Raw genomic sequence first — 22,595 nt, forward strand, 5'->3', positions numbered from 1 at the left:
ACATAGTAGACGTGTGAAGACCAGCAGACCAAGGAGCCACCTGTTATGGACAAAAGGCAATGACTCCTGGGTGGCTACAGCTACTCACGTCCAAAGAGCCATAGTGACCAGTGAAAGGAAGATGCCCGTCCAACACGAGGGATGTGAGAACTCAGGCCCCAATCCACCCTGACGAGCTCATTGGTTTTCCCCTCTCCTCCTTTGCTCCATCCTTTTGATGTAGCCAGGAGGATGCCAGAAGTAGCCAGGAAGATGCCAGAAGAACCCAAGATGAGTTTTTTTTTTTTTTTATGTCTCATGGTTCAATTAATATAATTTATTAATTTATTGGGTCACTTCATCCTAAAATAGGATTTGACTAATTTTAAGAGATGTACATAACAAGAAGAAAATAATAAAGGATCGAGAAGAGAAAACAAAGTCAAATAAAATGAAAGCAGGGCTTGATGCACAAATGGAAAATTTTTTATTTTTTTAATTTATTTTAATTGGAGGCCAATTATTTTACAATATTGTAGCAAATGGAAAATTGCAAGAGCCTGTTGTCTTTAGATTTGGACCTTAATCTCTGAGCCTCCTAGTGGTCAAAATGTAATCCATTTTAATGCTACAGTCTCACCAATGTCTAAGAAATTAATTGTTCATGAAAGGTCCCTGAGATAACATGTGTGTTTGCCCTTCCCCCAAGGATACCAGATGGGTTTAGCGTGACCTTCAGCACAGGTCACCTCACCTCCTCCCTCTATGTCCAGGCAACTTCAGAAGTAGGGTTGGGTTGGGGACTTTGCATGTGATCCTTAAACAGCCCTTTCTGGGTGCTGTCCATGGAGAGTGCTCTGACCTGGGCCCCTGCCTTCAGAGCCTCTTACCACCCCTCCAGGGTACCCCCATGACCCCATCTCCTGCTGGTCTCCGCCGCCTCTAAACACAAAGTTACTCTGGTCTACGAATTCCCCAAAGCACTAAAGCCAAGCCGTGTCCTATGTAGGAGGAAGGAGAGGAGGCCTTCCCCCTCTTTGTCACACTGGGTGTGACACCAGGCACATACTGGTCACCCAGCACCAAAGGAGGGCTCCCTGAGCCCCAGACTCTCAAGAGGTAGGTGACCACAGCTGCATCCACCTTTGCCCGCAGCAACTCTCTTGCTGGAGCTCAGATGGGCTCCTACCGCTGGTCCAAAACCAGCCTAGAAGCAGGCTGGTTTTCTTCACCTTCCCTCCCATGGCCCTTACCCTCTGGATGGCCAGATTATGAAGTATTTTCCCACAGTGAAAATGTGCAAAATAAACACGACTTTAGAAAGAAGTTCAAGGTAATGGCAGACAGGATCAGAATCATCTTCACGTGCAAACAGAACCACTAGCTATGGCTCGATGAGAAAATCAGCATCTAGGTGGATCGTTATTCCGGTCAATTTACATAAAATGGTGTGATTGGATTCTGCCCTTGACTTAACCAAAGGGCTCCTAGAACAAAGCGGTTCTCAGCTTGACAAGTGGGAGCCTAAGCTCAGCTGAGAACAGGGGCTCGCACACTCTCCGCCCTCTCCCCCGCCACCAGCGGCGCAGGCGGGGGTCACTAGGGTTCCTAACTGGGATCAGGGGAGCGAGGCCTCACGGGGCACTGAGGTCTTCATCCAGACTCAGGGTGGGCTGGGGGAAGCCCTGGAAAGATGAGAAACCTGACCCCCTGAAAACCACATTTGGAGGCAATTCCAGACCTGCCTGAAACCAGAGGGAGAGGAAATGGTGCTAAAGGTAAGCTGGAGTTAATACTGATGTCGGGAATGTGCAGAGAAGCAGCCATGGGCAGAAGACCTCAAGGCTCAACCCGAACCGAACCGAACCGAACCTGCAAAGCCTTCCTAACCTCCCACTACGGGCGGCACTAACCACTTGTGACAGACGGCAGCAGGGGCGTAAGATGGGCACCTGCTGCTAAGAGCGGGAGGCGAAGGCACGTCCAGAGGGGAGGATGGGCTCAAAACTGAGGTCAGGGGATGTTCCACATGATTCATTCTGAGCCCATTCAGAGAAAGACTTCCAGGCCGCTTGGCAGACACAGCTCAACTGGAAAACGCCCTTAAAAGGGACAGCGTGCCTCTGGGTGTGCACACCGTGCTGGCGGTGGGCGGAGGCAGCTTACTGTGAGCCCGCACGTGCGCGTGATCGCCCATGCTGAGTGGTGGACCAAGAGGCCAGAAAAGGCAGCAGTGGGTGGACATGGGCCTCAGTGTCAACATGCAGGTGGAACAGAGTGAATGGAGACGCAGGCCTGGGCCCCAAGGCTGGGCTACAGAGACCCAAGGCAGCCTGGGTGGCTTGAGACCATCTGCCACCCATACCCCTTCCAGATGTCACCACATTCATACTTCAAAACCTCGTGGTCCCAAAAGGCATTACTCTTCTCCACAGACTGACCAAAAATAAAGTCTTCTCTGCAGGCTGAAGCCATCTGCACTGTGGGCCCCAGAACAGGACCAGGCAGGGAGAACCCAGGGGTCCCTGCTGCTACATTTTCCAGCACAGGAGGACCCCAGTCACCTTACACTCCTTCAGGCTGTAAGAAAGCTGTCTGCTGAGTCTGTGGAATGAACGTCTAAGTGGTGCCTTTCAGTCACCTCTGAGGAGCCAATGCCCTTCCTGCAGTGGAGGGTATGGAAATCAAGTTTGGAGATGCAGCTCACAGGAGACACTGTCCCAGGGAGGCAGTCACCGCTTCCACTTCCCATGACCAGGGTCTGACCTGCGGTCATACAGGCTGAGAAACCGCCCATTCCTCAGAGTGAATCCACTTCCCCAAGAGCAGATTTGAGGTAACAAGGCTCAGGGTGTATCAAACCAGCTGTTGGCTTCTATGAGCAGCCAAGACCTGCTGGAGGTTGCTAGGCACCCTGGAAGAGGCATGGGGCGGGCCCCAAACATGGAAGCCACCCGAATGAGAACTTCTTCCAGAGGCAGATTCAGGGACAAGGAGAGGCAGTCTCCCTGGGCCACGTTCTCTCCCGGCCCACACTGCCCTCCCGTTTCACGGCTACAGTTCAGAGAGACGAGCCACAGGTCACAAACATCAAAACTGTCCCGAGAACGTGAGACACCAGTATGCTTCCAAGAACAGGGGGGCGGGTGACACTTGAGGGGGAGAGGGCTACATCTCACTTCTACAGAGCTCAGCCTGGCTTCCACAGGGAAGGTTCCAGAAAATTCAGAACCACATTGATTCAGGTGTCAGGAGCAACTGAGGCAGTGTTTGCAAGGTGGCTGGAGCTTGCAAGGTGGTGGGGCTGGGGAGTGGTCTAGACCTCCTTTGAGGAGCATCTTCCTCCACACACAGTGCTCCTGAAGTTCTGTCTGTACCCAGCATTTCTCTAACTTGAACAGGAATGTAACCTCCCACACACACACCTCCCCCCAGCTTCAGACCTGCTGTGTATTGCCTCTTGGGTGTCCCTTAGGTACAAGTTCAAAATGTCCCAAATTAACCTTCTGCTCTTCTGCCCTCCTGCCCTGTCTGCACCTCCTCCTGTGCTCCACCCTGAACAAGGGCAGGCTCCACAGCCACCCAGGCATTCTAGCTTTCCACGGCTGCCCTCAACTCTGCCTGTGGAACCTCTCAAATCCAACCCCCTCCTCTTCAACGTCACCACTGCTCTAGCTCAGCGCCTCACTTCTAACTGGAATATCGCGATAGTGTTCCAACAGTCTGCAGCACGTCCAGGCTCCGTCCAGCTATTAGGTTTCAACAATACACATCTGACCAGGCACCCCTCAGCCTGGTATCCCAGCTCCACATAGCCACCAGGTCCTCTGTGACCGTGCCCCCATGCATCCCTCCAACCGGAGCTCCTACCACTTCCCACCTCCCGTTTGAAGCCTCAATAGTAGCTAAGAAGCTATGGTCCCACCCCACCTGAAGCCATGCTAGTTCACACCACCAGGCCTCTCCCTGGACGTCCCTGCCCCTCCTCCAGGATCCTTTCTCTTGGCTCAGGGGGCACCTTACCCATCATCTTATTGTCGCAGTTACTGACATCTGCTGGTTCAAAGCCAGGGCTCACCCATGGGCCCTGCTCCTCAGAGGTAAGGTGAGGCAGGAAAGGTAAGCCAGGAAGAAGGGGACAGGTAGTGACTGAGGTGAGCTGGTTCTTGGGAAACTGAGAAAGGGGCTAAGGAATGATCGGCGTCTCCCCAGCTGCCTCACATGTGAACAGAATTCCATTCTCCGAGGGTCCCTCATATCTACTATCTAATTTAATAGCATTTCCCAGGTTCATGAACAGCCAGAGTATGCATGGCAGCAAAGTATCAATAGGTGGGTGTTAGAAGGAACCTCCTTCAAAATCCTTTGCAAACCATAGTCCTTGGCTAACATTTTAAAACACTCCTAAGGAGAAAGCCTGGAGGTCAAAGTGCTGAGAACTGAAAACCATCCTGTGTGAAACTTTCTGACGGAACCTGCTGCTGTGGGAAGCAGCTCTTTAAGGGCAACATTTAGAAAGCGCCGCATAGGCCTGGGATGAGGTGGCTCAGAGTGAAAGTGCACCACGAGCCTGGAATCAAGATCAGTGTTCAAAGTCCCCTCCACAGCGCTCCACACCCACTGACTTCTTTTACTCTCCTCTGCCTCAGCCTTGGCACAAAGCTTCTTCCATGCCAAGAGGGAGGGGGCCGGGGGCAAACACACAGGGGTGAGAAAGCACTGGCCAGGAAGCCCGGGTTTCTTATGGTTTAACCTACAATCGAGCCGAGTCTAACAGGAAGCAGGGATGATCTCCTGAGAAAAAGGGAAGTTCTTAAAAACCCCATTTCCTTAGCCCAGATAGTATCCCAGGGGATGAGACGTTCCTTTGACTACGTTACTTTTCCCAATCTCAACTCACCTCTCTCTCTCACCCATATTATTGTGAAGATGGACAGTCTTATCGAGTGCTTCAGTAAGAGCTCAACCTTGCTCAAAGCACACTGCCGGTTCTGAACATCCCCAGTCCCTCAATCGGTTAGGATTCTCTATGTCCATATTTGTTAAAAATTGAATTCGTAGGGAATTTTAACTGAAAACATGGTCTACAAAGTGCTTTGGCACCTGAGTTACCTGCCCCGATGGGAAAGGGGACTCAGTGTAGCAGTGAGAGCACCTCAGGCCCCAGAGGCAGATGTGGCCGAATCCTGTCTCTGCCATTTTCAGATGTGTGACCCAAGCAAGTCACTCTTCTCTTCCGGGAAATGAGAGAAATATTAGTACCTCCTGGGGCAGCTGTGAGTGGATGAGAAGATGTATATAAAGTGCTTAGCTCAGAGCCTACTGAAAAGCTCAGGGAACACTGGCTACTTTTTTGCTACTATTAATAATGATCTACTAATGATGTCACAGTTGTTCCTATCCTTTGATAAGCTCACCCCCTGCTCTAGGTCACTGATTCTCAATTATGTCCCCTCTCACTGGAGGGTCTCAAAATTCTCCCAGGTTGTTATGCCCCAGTGGAAAACTGCCATGGGTGAGAATTTTCCAATGTACCTGGATGAGGCATGTGTACCCGGGGACAGTGTGAAGGCACAGGAAGGTCTCAAATCACTGCTCAGGGCCAACAATTTACCTCTAATCTCCTTAGTTACCAGTCTGGCTCCAAGACTGATAAAGCTCTCACATGACAGCAAATGTAAGGACAGCCTGAGGATTATGTGGGATTTTTTTCTGCAGGAGAAAAACACATTATACTTAAAAGAAAGTGCCTTCAAATCTGGATCCTAAGTGTTTGTAATTCACTTCCAAATTACCTCGATGGTACCATGAATAACCTCCCTGGGTACACACCAAGCTTAAAAATTGGGACAGTTTCTTTCTAGCATACATCTTAGGATCTTGGAAGATTTCGATATAGCTTTCTCTCTCTTTTGCTGTTGGGGGCAGTGTTTCCTATGAGGCCTTCCCTCCTGCATGGGTTCTCCGGTGGGCACTGAAGTGGGAGCTGTTGTTGAAATCTTTGCCACACTCTGTACACTTGTAGGGTTTCTCCCCGGTGTGGATTCGCTGGTGAATAATGAGACTGGAGCTCTGGTTGAAGCATTTCCCACACTCTCTGCATTTATAAGGCTTTTCTCCCGTGTGGATCCTCTGGTGGGTAATGAGGTTGGAACGGTCACGGAAGAACTTTCCACACTCGAGGCATTTGTAGGGCTTCTCTCCCGTGTGCACCCTCTGGTGTGTGATGAGCTTGGAACGCTCCCCAAAGCATTTCCCACAGTCCATGCACTCGTACGGCTTCTCCCCAGTGTGGGTCCGCTGGTGGTTGGCCAGCGTGGAGCTCTTACTGAAGCTTTTCCCACACTCAGCACACTCATATGGTTTCTCTCCCGTATGGATTCTTTGGTGACTGATGAGGGCAGAACTTTTAGAGAAGCTTCTTCCACATTCAGAACACTGATACAGTTTTTCCCCTGCATGGGTGCTTTGTGGTCCAGGCGAATTCGCATTCTTACTGGCACTGTGAGGTTGCTCAGGATTTGTCCCTTCGGTGGAGTTCCTCCAGTGAGCACTGAAAGACGGGCTCTGGCCAGAGTTTTCCCCAGGCTCACGACAGTGGTCAGAATTTCCTCCCAAGTGGATTCCCTGATGTTTCAGGAGGTCTGAGCTCTGGATAAAGCTTTCCCAACATTCTTCACATTTATAGGGCTTTACTTTCATGTGCGTTCTCTGGTGGGTGATAAGATTGGAGAGGTCGCTGAAGCTTTTCCCACATTCAAGGCATTCGTAGGGCTTCTCTCCAGTGTGGATTCTCTGATGGGTGTTGAAGTTGGAGCGGTCACTAAAGCTTTTCCCGCACTCGAGGCATTTGTAGGGCTTCTCACCTGTGTGTATCCGCTGGTGGGTGGTTAACTGTGAATTCCGGCTGAAGGTTTTCACGCACATGTCACACTTGTAGGGCTTCTCTGCGAGGTACAGGCCTTGGTGGTCGATGAGCTTTTCCAAGTCCTCTTCAGAAGAACACTCTTCCCACTGCTCCTGGGATGGATCTCCCCACTGTCCTTTACCTTCATTTTCATTTTCACTGTCTTCCCCCGAGTCATGAGGGTAGCAATCATCCCCAGCAGTGCATTTTGATAAGGCTCTGGGCAAATTGCAAAAAAGGTCGTCCTCTGGAATCTGGTCTTCATCCTCACACCTCATCTCAAAACCTGGAGAACGGATAGAAATGCAATCATTAGTTAGTGCCTATTTATACATCTGGATCTTGCACCTTGTGAATTTGGCTAACCTGAATTTGTACTTGTGTCTCACATCTCACATCTTATAAATGTTTTGGTGCACACATGCATTTCTTACTTGTTAAGCTTAGGAACAGAGTCTGAGACGTGCTTAACTCCACCAAGGGAACCACTGAGCCCAGCCCAAGCAGCCAGCTGTCAAGTCTCCTTAGCCAACCACCCTATGCCACTGCTGAACAAGGAACACCTCCTGCTCCTGTATATTCAGTCTGGCCTGCGTCACATCAGATTGAAAGAACTCTATAACTGCCCAGATGGATCCAAGTAAAACTCTAGACCAACTGCTTTTTTCATCTGGGGAATTACGCTAAGCCAGAGACTGGATAATCTCAGGAAAACACAAATCCTTTTCTTATTCAATTCCATTCTTTTTCAGTTCAAAGAAAAGATAATGAGCCTGGCTCCCACACTCTCTGCACACTTGCAGATTTTGTGGACAATCTAATTACTAAAAACTTACCAGTGTCTGAGGTTTTAGGACTTGGGGTTGGAGGTCTGATGACATCTTCACCTGCCATCTCATCCCAAGCCTCCTGGCTGACAACCTCGGTACTGCTCTGATCAGAAGTAGGGAGACCTGCTGCCTCCCCGCCGGTCCCCATGTCTCTAACCGCAGTCCTAGCCCTCATCAGCGAGTCCAGCTCCTCATAGAAGGGGCAGGTCCCAGGTGGGTGGCTGCTCTTGGCTTTTCGGTAGCTTCGAAGGAGGTTTTTGAATCTGTAACGACACTGCTCCAGGGTCCTCAGGAAGCCCTGTGCACACAGCCGCTCTGCAATGGCCCGGTACACCTGGCTGTTCTGGTGACAGGTGCGAAGCTTCTCAGAGAATGGGGACTCACTGAGAATGGTCAGGAAGGCCTTGGTCTCCTCGTAGCCCCAGTGCACACCTGCTGTCAGGAGTGAAGAGTTCAAAATTGAGAGACTTGATGAGATTTGCCTAGGTCATCAGGGATCAGGGTCACCTGCTCTGCTAAACACCTAGAACACAGGCACTGTGGAGATTACCCAGGTGCCTAGGGCACCAGCAAACAGTATACCCTTGTTTCTTGAAAGGCTATGCCAGGGCTTCCCACCCCCACCTCCTTCTAAGAGAGTCTATTAATACTTAAGTGTCTTGGGACTTCCCTGGCAGTCCAGTGGTTAAGACTCTACACTTCCAATGCAGGGGGTGCAGGTTCAATCCCTGGTCAGGGAACTAAGATCCCACATGCCGTGGGGCATGGCCAGAAGTAAAAAATAAGTAAATAATAAATATTTAAGAGTCTTGGCTAAAGGGGAGGACTTAAGGAGCTGTGTTATACCAGGTGACCAGCCCCCTGACTTCAGCTGACTGTATCAAGGAAAGGCCTATAACCAAGATACAGGAGACTCTCTGTATCTCCACATCCATTCAATACATGTCCTCTACTTGCTTTATAAATTTCCTTTTTAACAAACTGAGAATCCCTTCAGATAACGTTGTAAGAGAATCCAACTGAGGATGCCCCTTCCTCTTTTGTGGAAGAAGGAAAAGGAGGTGATCTATTTTCAGTGCCTCTGCAGGTAAAGGATGCAGCCAGGGAAGCGACATGGTGGAGGGAAACCCACCTAAGAGTGGAGGCGGGAGCCCTGAGCTCTGGTTCTTGTGTGTCTTTAGAGATGACACTTCATAGCCTGGCCTTCTGGGTTTCCACTTTTGCAGTGACTGGGTATTTCCTCAACATATGCTGTTCAAGTATACACTGTCATGATTTCCGCTATATCAATGAAATACTTCACTCAATATCTTTCTTTACCTATATTTACTACTTGTGAAATCACAGGCTGATGTGCTCATACACATAAAATTAAAAAGTTCACTCATGTTAACACTTATGATCATCCCCATACTACCATTAATACCCTCTGAGAAACACTGAATTAGCTCTTTAAGGTCCCGTAAGGTTTTAAGTGTTTGCTTCTTTTTTGCACAGTGAAGGAAATCATCGACAAAATGAAAAGACAACCTACTGAATGGGAGAAAATATCTGCCAACGATATGACCAATAAGGGATTACTATCCAACATATATGAACACCTCATACATCAACAAAAGGAAATAACTCAGGTTAAGAAATGAGTAGAAAACTACTGAGCCCGCATCTGCAACTACTAAAGCCCACACACCTAGAGCCTGTGCTCTGAGACAAGGGAAGCCATTGCAGCGAGAAGCCTGAGCAAAGCAACTAGAATAGACCCGTCTGCCACAACGAGAGAAAGCCCAGGCACAGCAAGGAAGACCCAGCGCAGCCAGAAATAAGAAGTAAGAAAAAAAGAGAAGAACTGAAGAGACATTTTTCTAAAGAAGAAATGCAGATGACCAACACATGAAAAGACACTCAGATACTGCTCATCATCAGGGAAATACAAATCAAAGCAATAAGAGACATCACCTCAAAACTGTCAGAATGGCTGGTATCAAAAGTCTACAAATAACAAATGTTGGTGAGGATGTGACAAAAGAGACTCCTTGTACCTTGTTAGTGGGAATGTAAACTGATGCAGCTACTGTGGAAAACAGTATGAAGGTGTCTCAAAGAACTAAAAATAAAGCTACCAAGTGACTCAGCAATCCCACTGCTGGGTATATTTACAAAAAAAACCAGAAACACTAATTTGCAAAGATCCATGCACCCCAATGTTCATAGCAACACTATTTACAATTGTGAAGGCATGGAAATGACCTAAGTGTTCATCAACAGATGAACGGATAAAGAAGGTGTGGTGTGTGTGTATATATACCTATATATATTTATATATAATAGAATACTACTCAGCCATAAAAAAGAACAAAACTTTGCCATTTGCAGCAACATGGACGGACCTGGAGGACATTACGATAGGTGAAATAAGTCAGACAGAGAAAGATAAATATTGCATAATATCACTTACGTGTGGAATCTAAAAAATACAATAGACTAGTGAACATAACAAAAGGGCAAACTCACAGGTATAGAGAACAAACTGGTAGTTACCCAGTGGTGAGTGGGAAGGGGGATATAGGGGTAAGAAGTAGGAGGCACAAACTGTTGGGTGTAAGACAGGCTCAAACTCTCAGGTGTTGTACAACATGGGTAATAGAGCCAATAATTTTTCAATAACTGTAAATGGAAAGTAACCTTGAAAAACTGTATCAAAATTAAAAAAAAAAAAAGTTTTTAAGTGTTTGCTTCTCTAAGGAAACTCAGACAAGGAGAACTGACCACAGGAGAGAGAATCAGAGCTTGAGGTTGACCTTGCTCCAGCAGCATCGATCCAGACTGGCAGTCTGTGTCCTGAACTACAGCAGAGGTTTGGTTGGTAGGAGGTTTGGAATCTGAATCCAACTAAGCCCCAAAGTTCTTACCAATACGACTCTGGAGCAGAGCTGGGCCCCCTGGGATCCCAGGCCCCTGGATGGACTCGGTGGCCACGTCATCACCATTACAGTCGTCTGCCGTTTCCTCTGGCTCCCAGCCCCCTTCTTCCTGCTCATCCACCTCCATGTCACTGTCCCCTAGCCGGGGGAGAGCCACAGTCTCTCCTGGGCCGTCCGAGGCTCTGATGGCTGTCCGAGCCCTAACCAGGGCCTCCAGCTCCTCGTAGAAGGGGCAGGTCCCCGGCGGGTGGCTGCTCTTGGCTTTCCGGTAATTCCGTAGCAGGTTCTTGACCCTGTAGCGACACTGCTCCAGCGTCCGTAGGAAGCCCCGTGCCCTCAGCCGTTCTGCGATGGCTCGGTACACCTGGCGGTTCTGGTGACAAGTCCGGAGCTTTTCAGAAAAAGGCGACTCGCTCAAAATCGCCAGGAAAGTCTTGGTCTCCTCGTAGCTCCAGTGCACACCCGACACTTTCACATCCTCCACGGGCGCCGGGCACCGTTCTTCCCAGGTCTTGCAGTCCCTCCAGGCCAATGCCTGAGCTGGTTTAGTCTGCTCAGGATCCACGCTGTAATCTGCAGAGTTCTTTTTTCCAGAATTTACAAGTCTTGGACCCCAAAACTCTGGTCCCTGCTCTTGCTGGGCAATGATGGTTGGTTTTGAAACCGGAACTCCTATACAAAAGGAAGAAGATCCATGATTAAGTAGAAATGATCTGTCGAGCAAAGCATTTTGTCTAAAAAGTCGTTTACACATCATTTGACTCCAAGAAACTAATGAGAAATTTCCATGCTAATCCCTTAAAAGGACTGAAAGGAAAGGTTACCTCACTAGAGGTAACCGCCCCAGAAATATACTGACTTGCCTGCTTTGTTTATTTGCTTTTTGGTTGGTGTGATAAAATACATCATACAAAAGAGGGGCTGTTACTGGTCCACAGATGGGCACATACTCTAAATTAAGACCAATCAGAAAAAACTTCATGGCTGGAAGGAAGGCTGTGTGTGCACATGTGTGTCTGATTTGAGTTTCTCTTAGCTAGAAACTTGAGGTCTCAAATGCCACTGGCACCTACCTTTTGCACCTACACAAAATAGCTTTAACACAAAACTAAGACAAAGGCTGGCGAGGGCGAGAGAAAGAAAAAACCCAGGTCTGCTGGGTGGTACTGCCAAGCCAATCTGTACTGCGGTTGGAGCACGCCCTCCTCTGGACATCCAATACTGTGGATGTCAAAACAGTTAGCCAGATTTAAAGGACAAGTGTCCCAAGAGCTCCTGACCCCAACAAATAGGAAGCCTTTAATTAAAATAAATAGTTGAAGAAAACCAGATGAAAGAGTTTAGAGCTAAAAGAGGCTTAAGGATTATCTAGTTCAGCATTTCCCAAAGGTTGTTCTTTGAAGACTATTTTCCCCAGAAATCACTGTAAAAAAAAAGGGGGGGGCACGCTTTTCATCATGTGTAAAAAGGACACACTGCCCAGCAAGTAGCCAACAGCTCCTAGTGTCTCACTTTACTGCCCAGAGTCAGACTTGGCACCGACTCTCTACCTGATTCTGCTCTTGTGTCTCACTCCCCTCTCACTGATCTTATACTCCACCAGGAAATGTTCATTATGGCTTGACTTCCCGTGAAGATGTGCCTACAGAGAAAGCGTCTGTGCTGGTCATACGGGCTGCAAGGATTTTGAGCCCTGTGATATTTCTTTGGCATTGTGATTTAAATGCATCAATCTCCTGGGCTTAGTTCACTTGACTCTGCTATGAGAGATGGACCCTGTTTGATGCTGAAAAGACTGGGTTTCTTTTTTTTTTATCCTAAAAAAATAAAAAACATGAATCCGCCACGGGTGTACATGTGATCCCCATCCTGAACCTTCCTCCCACCTCCCTCCCCATCCTATCCCTCTGGGTCATCCCAGTCGGGTTTCTTCTGGACCGGCAGGCTGGGCGCAGCCCCAAGACGGGGGTGAGTACTGAGGATATGAGGATAATGAGCCCTGAGCAGGCAGGCTCTTGGCAGCCAGCCTGCCAGCCCAGAAATCCACTCCCCACACCCCTGCCCTGCGGCCACCATGCTGGCCACAGAGAGCATGTCTTCTCGCCGGGTCTGAAATTCCAGCGACTTCTCAGAGCTACGAGTCTTAGGGAGTGAGGAAACGCACCATGGGAACTGAGTGTACCCAAACCCAACCATATCTTATCCAGAGAGCACAATTTCCTTACCCAGGGACAAGCCGTTCCCACAGTTGTCTCCTGGGGGGTCCGTGCAGAATTCCTTCTCAGCGTGTCTGTCGGGACCCAGGGCTTCCTGTGGAACATACAACAGAGGACCTCAAATGTCACTGACCTTTGAAAACAGCCTGGGAATCCCGCCAGGCCCCAGGAAGGATAATGGACACAGCAATAGCCTGTGTGAGGCCAGTCAGCAGCCTCAGCTCGCCCCAGGAGAGGCCCAGTACACAGGGCAGGAAGGGTGGAGAACTAGCACCCTGCACCCGACGGGGGCCACAAAGAAAGGAGAGGAGCTGAGGTCAGGGCACAGGAGAAGTCACGACGGGAAAGGAGGAGCAAACGGTAGCTTACCTGAGACTCCGCGGTCACCTCCCAATCTCCGACGCTCCCCGTCTTTGGGAGAGCAGGGACTCGGGGAGTGAGGACAGCTGAGAAGGAAAAAGCATCTCTGAAACCCAAGTTCTGGTTCCCAAAAAAATCACCTCGCTCTCAGGTCCGGCTTTCCTAAAGCCCTGCTTGGATCACACTGAGACTGCCACTGTAGCTAATGTGGATTCCTGCCTTCACTTTCCTTTGAGAGTTTCTGGCTGCTAAGCTGCCCCAGGAGAGATGTCAGCCCTGAACTCCTACACTCACCAACCAGCCCCAGGCCCAGCTGGAACCTGCTACAGGACTCAGTGACAGTGAGGCCTGCTAACACCAGTGGGAGTTCCATCTTCTTACTTCGCAGGGTATCCATCGGACACGATTCTATCCCTTGCATTGAATTCTGCACATCCCTCCTGGGGGATTCTACCTTACCCCCACCCCTAAGCCCTCTTCCCAGATGTTCCCTGACTCTTGGTACTCACCACTCTCTTTCAAGGGCTGTGGCACCATCTTGGTGTCTAGATTCTTGGGAAGGTCAGGACACGAGTTCTTCACCCACTGCTTCTGGGACTGTTCCTCAGGCCAGTGATCTGCTGGCTGCAGCTGGCAGCCCTGAGATTCCTTCGTTGTCTTTAAGGACCTCGTATCCTCTGCACACAGTTCCAGTTCCTACACACAGATGGCCAAAATTCCCAAGCATAAGTTCAATAACTGGTAGGGTAGGGCATGTTCTTTACAGTTACAACTGTGGTTCAGATGTTAACAGGCTCTTAAAAAACAAAAAAAACAAACCAAAGATGGCTTAAAGTATGACAAAGTCATCAGACTGACTTCAGTAACAATCCAGCATTTATACCACCAAAGCGGGACTGTCTGCTCAACTTTTTCCATAGGTACTTTCAACACTCGCATGGTTCAAAAACAGAAAACATACAGAGATGTAATTAGTGAAAATACCCCAAACTCCACCTGTCTCCATGCCATCTGTCCAGTATCTTCCCCAACTCCTCACCATACGTAACCACTGTTCTTCTGCAGCCTTTCAGAGTTTCTTTATATACAAGCAACCATATAAATATATATTATTTTTCCCCATTTTGACATAAAAGGTAGCAACTATTATACAATGCCTTGAACCTTATTTTTTTATCCAAGATAATATTCACCTTTATCAAACTTTATTAATGAGTTTGCCAAAAACTCACTCCAAAAACCTTTTGGCCAATCTGAAAACTCAAATCCACTCTCACAGAGAGGAATTTTATCTCTGAGAAAATATATTAGGATGGGTTGTGATCATCAAAAGCTATTCCCAAGGAGGAGACCCACCAATGTTCTGTGACATTCATAGAGAGAAAACACCTGCTTGTCAATGTTTTAAGAAAACAGTAACTTTGTGTTCAAGATAAAAATAACTTTGTTATAGTTACAATCTTATAATCCACAGAAGTGCTAGGGACTAGAAAGTGAAAAGTGTGAAGTCGCTTAGTCCTGTTCGACTCTTTGCGACCCCATAGACTGCAGGGATCTAGACCCAACAATAATTTTAGAAAGAAGCAGATTCAAGTGCCTATGAGGAGGCAAAAAATCAGGAGGATATTGACTGGGGCAAGGGTGAATTAAGAATTCATCAAATATGGTTCATAGATGCAATGGAATACTACTCGGTCATAAAAAAAAGAACAAAATAATGCCATCTGCAGCAACATGGATGCATCTAAGTATTATCACACTAAGTGAAGTTAAGTCAGAAAGGGAAAAACATATACTGCACAATATCACTTATATGTGGAATCCAAAATATGACACAAATGAACCTATCTGTAAAACAGAAAGATTCACAGAAACAAAATTGAAGCAGCAAGGTTACATTGAGATGAAGGTTTTGGTTGGCTGGCTCAGGCCATAGTGGCCTGAAGGACCTGTTCTACAAGTACCAGCTTCAAAGCGGGATTCAAAATTTGTTGTCATAAAGGAAATGGCAACCCACTCCAGTGTTCTTGCCTGGAGAACCCCAGGGACAGGGGAGCCTGGTGGGCTGCCGTCTATGGGGTCGCACAGAGTCGGACACGACTGAAGCGACTTAGCAGCAGCAGCAAAATTATAAATTATTTTCATGGGCTTTCAGGGTCTCTTGAAAATTATTGAAACTGTGAATGTTAAATCCACAATACTTTCACGACCCTTATCTCAGCTCTACCCTTTCTATGAATCTGGACAGGTTACTTACCTGAGTCTGTTGAACTATCTGAAAATGGCCATGTCAGCAGTACCTACCTTACGGGGTACCTTACTGGGCAGCTGGGTTGATTAGATAAGGAATACGCACAGAAAGCTTAGAACAGTGTCTGAGGCACAGTGAGTGCTCAATAAATGTCAGTTAATATCATTTGAGCCTCATGACTCAGAGGTATTTCAATTCCCGTGGTTTGCAGGTACAGCATATGCCATATAGTAGAAAGAACAATGAACTTGGAACCCAGGATCTGGGTTCAGGCTCTGGTTCATACTGACTGAGCCTCGTGAGCCACCTATCTTCGGGGGCCTTGGTTTAATCCGTAAGATGAGGACAATGATGCTATTTCTGTCAACCTACATTCCTGCTGTAAACTAAAGAGATCACATACTTAAAAAAGATTCTAAGTATAAAACACAATACAAATTAATGTACTGTGACTATCTACTGGGAGGCAGCTTAGAGCAATGGTTACAGATGCTGAGCATAGACGCAGACTGCCTGAATTCAAATCCTGCCTCTCTAGAGGCCAGTGACCTTGATCCAATGACCTTTCTTCATTTTCCTCATGGGTAAAACTAGGATAAACAGTACTGGCATCATTTAACTGCTGATGGACGAAATGAGTGGATACATGGAAAGCACTTAGAACAGTGCCCAGGGTATTGCAGTGTTCAGCACACATCGGATGACTGATGACATCACTACTGTGGTTTTGGCCATCATCCCCCTGGTAGCAGCCCCACTGCCTCCCGGCCTGCCCCTTGGAGAGCAGGCTCTTTGCCTTACCCGCTGCCCCGCGGCCCGCGCCTCTCGGTGCCAATCCTCCACGAGGGCCACCGCCTCCTCACCGCTCTCAGGGTGGCGGGCCTGGACCCAGGCCTGGGCCTCCTGGGGCAAGATGGTCAAGAACTGCTCCAGCACCAGAAGCTCCAGGATCTGCTCTTTGAGGCGGATCTCCGGCCTCAGCCAGTGACAGCAGAGTGCCCAGAGCTGGCTGAAGGCCTCGTGGGGCCCTGCTGCCTCCCTGTACTGGAACTGCCTGAAGCGCTGGCGGGAAGCCTCGGGGCCAGGGACGTGATCACGGTCCTTCTTGGGCTGGGAGACTGGGGTCCAGGAGTCCTCTTCCAGCTTCACAATCACAAGTTCTTCAGGCTCTTGTTGCGGGGAGGCCCGGGCTTCTAGGGCTACGGCCATTTTCTCTCCTGGACGTCTCCCTTCAGCTGGGCTCTCCATGTCCAACGTCTTCCTGCATCTGTAGTGTGTCCTCAAGGGGCTCTCGGGAGAGGAAAGGCCCCCCCTGCTCTGAAGGCAGAAAGACAGGGGACAGTATGAACAAGAGGATTAGGAGCCTCACCTTCCCTACTCCCCGCCCCCCACCCCCCCACAAAACCTTCCACTGCTTTGCATGGGGCAGGGCTACTAAGAGATGCCCTCTCCCATAAGCAGGAAGTTAGCCCACAGTCTGCCCCCGAAACCAGCAGCCAGCAACCCTCAGGGGAAGACCACACAGTCCAAAATCCTCCGGGACACCCTAAATGTCTTAGCTGGGCGTCCCGGCTGCCGTGCTTGGTCCCCGCCCAGCCTTCCTCCCGCCACACGTGTCCCAACTCCAGCCTCGCCTCCAGCTAGGTTCCAAATGTCACCCCCCTCCATAAGGTCTTTCTTCCTGGGCCATAAGCTTTCCTCTCTGGGTGCTCTCTTTGCAAAATCCCTCACTCTACACTGCCCCTTGGTCATCCCACACATTTGCCATTTTTCACCACTTCTAAACTGATAACTCCCAAAACTCCCTCCATCCAGGACCTGTCTCCAGACCCCAAAGTCCAACCACCTACAAGGCATTTCCATCTGACTCTCATAAGCACCTCCAACTCAAATTTAGTCAAAAACTAAATTCATCATTTTCCCCTGCAAACCTGTTTCCCTTCTGGAATTCTCTATCAAGCAAAGGCACCACCTTTCAATAAGGTACCCATGCCAGAAATGTGGTTATCATCTTTTTCCAAGATCCCCCACATCCCTTCATTACCAAGCTGGGTCTACTTGGAGTTCTCAGCACTTCCACACAGACAGTGAGTGGCTAGAAGAGGACTCATGACCACCCGGCAGCCTCCTGCTTGTCCCTCAGCTACCAGCTCAAAGTCCCCTCATCTGTTAAGAGTTTCTTGACACATTCTTGTCATGCCCAGCCCCCTTCCCTGCTCTCCAAAAGTCAACTCCCCTCATCCTGTGTTCCCAAAGCACTTGGCAAGTACTTCTAACACAGGTGTTACCTGACACTATCGTAGTGACCTGTTCTTACGTCTGACAGTCCATCCGACTGTATTGCTGGGGCCACTACTGCACCTTACCCATTTCTGTATCCACAGTGCCCAACCTACGTCTGATAAATAGCAGGACCACTGGAAGCTTTGCCTTTTATTAAAATGGTAAACATCAAAAATCTACTGGGCTATGGAAGGTACATAATTTATATTGAGCTAAAGAATTAACCTTTCATGAAATTTCTCTTCTTTCAAGCTTTTTTAATATGGGCCATTTTTATAGTCTTTTATTGAATTTGTTACTATATTGTTTCTGTTTTATGTTTTTGGTTTTTTGGTGTTTTCCTTTTGGCTGTGAGGCATGTGGGATCTCAGCTCCCTGACCAGGGATTGAACTCGCAATCCCTGCATTGGAATATGAAGTCCCAACCACTGGATCAACAGGGAAGTCACTAAATTTCTTTTTTAACCACAGCCTTAAACATGCACTAGTCCAAACACATTTGCATCACTGTCTCACATGAAGACTAATTCACTAAGTCATATGCACAGTCCCACTACGAACCCTGCACTATATTGAGATCTGGAGCCCCAACTGTGACTATGACAGTCTCCACCTTCATCACAGTTACTATCTACTGAGAGAGAGAGTTGACAAGCAAGCAAAGCATACGCTCCTGCACAGAGCAAACATTAACAAAAACAGGCATTTAGCAGTCCCACCAGACCCAAAGAGTCTGATAATACGTATTTTTCTTCTGGGAAGATTTGAAAGTTGCAAAGGTTAGTTTTGAACAAAATCTGAAAGATTTTTCTGCTACTCTCTTAGATACGAAGAGCAGTCTAACCACAGAGGGAGGTCAGCACAGTTAGCAAAGCAGCCTTCCCACAGAGTGGAGAGGAAAAACGGACATGGGCCCTCCTCAGTCCTGAGACTACCAGAAATATCGGGGGCTCACGAGGGTCAGCGACCTCAAAGGGCATCCATTTTATGAGTGCCCAAGGGGTGCCAGGCTTGGTGCAAAGTGTTCTACATTCATGATCTCACTGAATCTTCCAGGCAAGCAGCTGAAGGGCCATTAATGTTGAGTTGCCTTATATGATCTGTAAGTTCCACACTTTACTTACAAACACCAGAAAGAGAATGAAAGGACGTAATTTAAAGCACGCAACCAGTTCCATTCACTATGTGTCTATTCCCGAGCACGTGGTGATGATACTCATGACACTGCTGGTCCCCAGGGTGGCTGAGCCGCCCCAAGCCTCCCTCTCCATTGAGTGAGCAGAGTGTCTTTCATACAGTGTGGTCCCTAAACACAAGCTAACTCTTTCATCTAACGTTCAACCAAGAAAACCTGGCTGTGATATTAGCTTACTGAGAGACAGCATGTTGGCTACGAATTGGCTCCCTGACAAAGGATTTTCAAGCTGACTGTGATTTTTGGCTAAATATGATTTTCACCTTCTGTGCTGACTTTACTATATAATTATCCTTGTAACGTATAATTTCACAACATCCCCAATTTACATATAAGGAACTGAGCTTCTGTGAAGATCCATGTGAGGCTCCACAACCACCAAGTGGCAGAGTTGAGATCTAAGCCCAGGTTCATTTTCTCCAGTCACTTCTCCTAACCATTCCACAGCTTAGCCAGTCATCCAAACCCCTGAGAAGACGGTATGGAGAGTGGAGAGAACATGAAGACAGGAGTGAGCAGATCGGGGGTACCAGCTCCACTCCTGCCTTTTACCAACTGCATGACTTTGGGCAGGTCACATGGCCTTGGCAGCCATCTAGCCAAACTGCAGTAGCCAGACTCATCAGGTGCCCCAGGCTCCCCAACTAGTAAGAGGGTGCACAGCAAAGGACAGGAAGACTAGAATCAGCAGCTGCAAATGTAAATGGCATGGGGTCAGGCAATGTAAATGAGTACACGGATGGAGTAGGGACTGCAGCCAACTTCAGAGCACCAGAACACAACTGGCCCAGTGTTCACAGAGGAGCCAGAACTCTGGATTCCTAAATGTTGGCAACCAACTCAGAACTGTTTCAAACACTATGAGGATTAACTAGAGCGTAATGGCAGGCTTCATTCAGCATGGTCTGTTACCCTGCCACCTTTCAGCTAAATGATCTCAAAGGTCTCTTCTTAGACTTAGAAAGGGTACAGAGTCCCTCAGCAATGAAGGAGGTGTCATCAGAGCCAGGCTCCCTTTATAAACCCAGGGAAGCAGGGAGGCATCCCAGCTCCCTGAGTGTGCACGCAGACATGGGGAATGGCGTCGTCCCAGTGAATGGCAGGCTGCAAGAGAAGATGTGCCCCAGTTTCCTGGGAAAGGCCAAGACTAGTCTGTGACCTCCAAAGGGAAAGAAACTGGGAGTTCCCGAAGTCTATCAAGCTCACTTGGCTGATTGTCCAGGCTACTGCTTAGAGCAGCCCGAGCTTACACGTAAGGACTTAAACCAGGGACAGCAAACAGGTTTCATTTAAAGCACCAACTACAGTCAACTGTGCTAAGGACTCTGCACCCCATGTGAATATGTACTGTGACCAGTGAGTTGTGATGGCCAGACACAGGAGGCAGAGAAGGAGCACGCATTCTGTGCATTTGCCACCTCTGGTTTAAAGTCCCACAGGCACTGACTCAGCTGCCAGCAAAGACAACCCTGACAGAAGACTAAAGTGCACAGAGAAATCCACTAGAAGTAGCAGTCTTCAAGCCTGGTACAGCAATGCTCACCCTGGACAGTCTTTATTTATACACGCATCAAGCATTTACTGATTTACTTGATTACTTGATTTACATTAAGTACTTACTACTGTGGGCTGGGCAGTGGGGAAATGGAGGTGATGCAGAAACTGTTCCTGTCCTGAAGATACTCACAGCATAGTGGAAGCCACAACAGAAAACTCACAGATAATTATGATCAAATGTGGTAAATGCAATAAAAGAGGTCTGTGGGAGCTGGGGTGAGGGGGTGACTTAAATGAAGAAAGTAACATTTGATTTGGTTCTAGAAAAAAAAAAAAAAAGACTGAGTCTCTGAGCAGAGATTGGGGGGAATGTGTATTCTGAGCAGAGAGAACAGCATGTATAATGGTGGAAAACCAAACAGCCTCCCCAGGATATGGTGATAACCTTGCCAGCACGAAGACTAGGATGGAAAAGGAGTTCATGAAGGGTCTTGAATGTCAGGCTATTATCTGGACTTAATTCCATAGATGATGGGAGTTAATGAAGGTTTTTAAGTAGAAAGCCTAATCTGATTTGTGGGTTCAACAGATCACAGCAGCTACAACATGTCTGTCCAACCTGTGAAGGTGAAATCAACAAAATCCCTGACAAGGAAATACTCAAGATACATTAAGGAAATTAAAAGATCTGAAAATCCCTGGATGTGGAAGAATGCAAGGGGAATCAGAGGGCACCTGGGTAAAGAGGATGTTGGCACGTTCACTTCCATCAGGCAGAAGGAAAGAGGTGCAGGTTGAGCCCAGAGCACAAGAGCCATCCCCACCCTCTGGGTTCCAGAGATCATGACCATCAGAGAAAGTGTATGGAGGTATCAAATGTTTGTTTTTGATGAGCAGGTAGAGGCTCGAACACTATCTTTAAGGTCAGGCTTCAAGCTCAGGCCCTTTTCCCTTACTTCTTGCCAGGGCCCCAGAACCCTCTCTTCTTCCCTATGAGGTCTCTAGACCCTTCCACCTTCAGAACCTCTCCCGACTCCTCACCTACAGAGCTTTCTAAGAATCTCCTCACTGCCAGGGCCTTCTACCTCCCTCCTTATCCCCGACCCCTCTATGACCCTTTCCATCTCCGGACGCTTCATCCTCTGACCGGCCCTCATCCCCCACCCCCCATAAAAGCCTCTTTCTCCCGTCTCACCTTTCCCCGACCCCCTGTGATAACCACCACGTCCTAAGTCTCCTCCAGCCCAGAGCCTTGAGTCTCAGCTGCCCCCGCCCAGCCACCCGGACTCACCCACCAAGACACCCACTTCACAACAGGGCGGAAGTGCTCCAGGACTCGCGCAGGGAATGCTGGGACGCGGAGTCCGAACAGCGCCACCCCGTGAATGGCGCTTCTGTGACTACAACTCCCAGAAGGAACCGCGCGAGCGCCAGAGTGTGGCCCCGCCCCCTCCTCGCTTGCGGTCTTGCAGGTGTAGTCAGCCAATAGATGCACCATCTCCTCCGGCACCGGAACAAATCGGAAGAGATTATTACGCATGGGGGCGGGGTCTGTTGTGATCCCGGTCCTTTCCACAGGCTCTGGAATAACGGCACCGCCCAGGGGGCGGGCATTCAAGCCGAAGGAGCGGAGTCTATTGAAGCTCAGAGCAAGAGCGGGTGGCTGGGGGTATATTAAAGCAGAAACAATAAGAAATAAGGAGAGAGGGTGACTAGAGGTGACCCACCTGGAGGGCGGGAGAGAGTTGGACAATGGTAGGTTCAATTTCCAGTTCACAGTTAAGCTGCGTGTCTTTGGCTCAATTGTGAATCTCGCTGTCTTCACCTGTGAAGTGAAGATAATAAAAGCATCTGTGTCGCTGAGTTTTTGTGAGACTTACTGGGATAATACACGTAAAACGATTAACTCAGAACAGGGGTCTTAATAATACACAGGGAATATTAGCTATTATCATGTAAATAGTGGGGAGCTTGGCACTTCGTGCGTGCTGGAAGAGAGTTAATTGTTATCAGAGTAATAATCACCAGAATAATTTTAATATAAATGCAGTTGCTTTGCTCCCTTATGAATACTTTGGAGTAAGAGCAATCTAACATGGGTTTGAGAATGTGGGTTTTGTAGTCAGACATGGATCCAAATCCCAGCCCAGTGACTT

At 48.4% G+C, this 22,595-nt stretch overlaps 1 protein-coding gene across 5 annotated transcripts; it reads right to left on the bottom strand.

Moving 5' to 3' along the window:
• Window positions 1-443: 443 nt before the first annotated feature.
• Window positions 444-21,994, bottom strand: ZSCAN20 (zinc finger and SCAN domain containing 20). Of its 5 annotated transcripts, none has more exons than XM_010803829.4 (8): window positions 21,731-21,994; window positions 16,266-16,781; window positions 13,723-13,909; window positions 13,223-13,299; window positions 12,863-12,947; window positions 10,626-11,309; window positions 7,723-8,148; window positions 444-7,172 (listed from the first exon to the last, which is right to left on the bottom strand). In XM_010803829.4, exons 1-8 carry the CDS (start codon window positions 21,977-21,979, stop codon window positions 5,914-5,916), a joined length of 3,483 nt encoding a protein of 1,160 aa, XP_010802131.2. In that variant the 5' UTR covers window positions 21,980-21,994; the 3' UTR covers window positions 444-5,913. The 5 variants fall into 5 exon arrangements, with proteins under 5 accessions (XP_010802131.2, XP_005204997.2, XP_024846005.1 ...); XM_005204940.5 differs by having other exon boundaries at window positions 7,723-8,151; XM_024990237.2 differs by having other exon boundaries at window positions 7,723-8,151; window positions 21,747-21,779.
• Window positions 21,995-22,595: the final 601 nt, after the last annotated feature.

This window comes from Bos taurus, chromosome 3, assembly GCF_002263795.3.
Source record: "Bos taurus isolate L1 Dominette 01449 registration number 42190680 breed Hereford chromosome 3, ARS-UCD2.0, whole genome shotgun sequence".
In the NCBI taxonomy this organism is placed as follows: Eukaryota; Metazoa; Chordata; class Mammalia; order Artiodactyla; family Bovidae; genus Bos; species Bos taurus.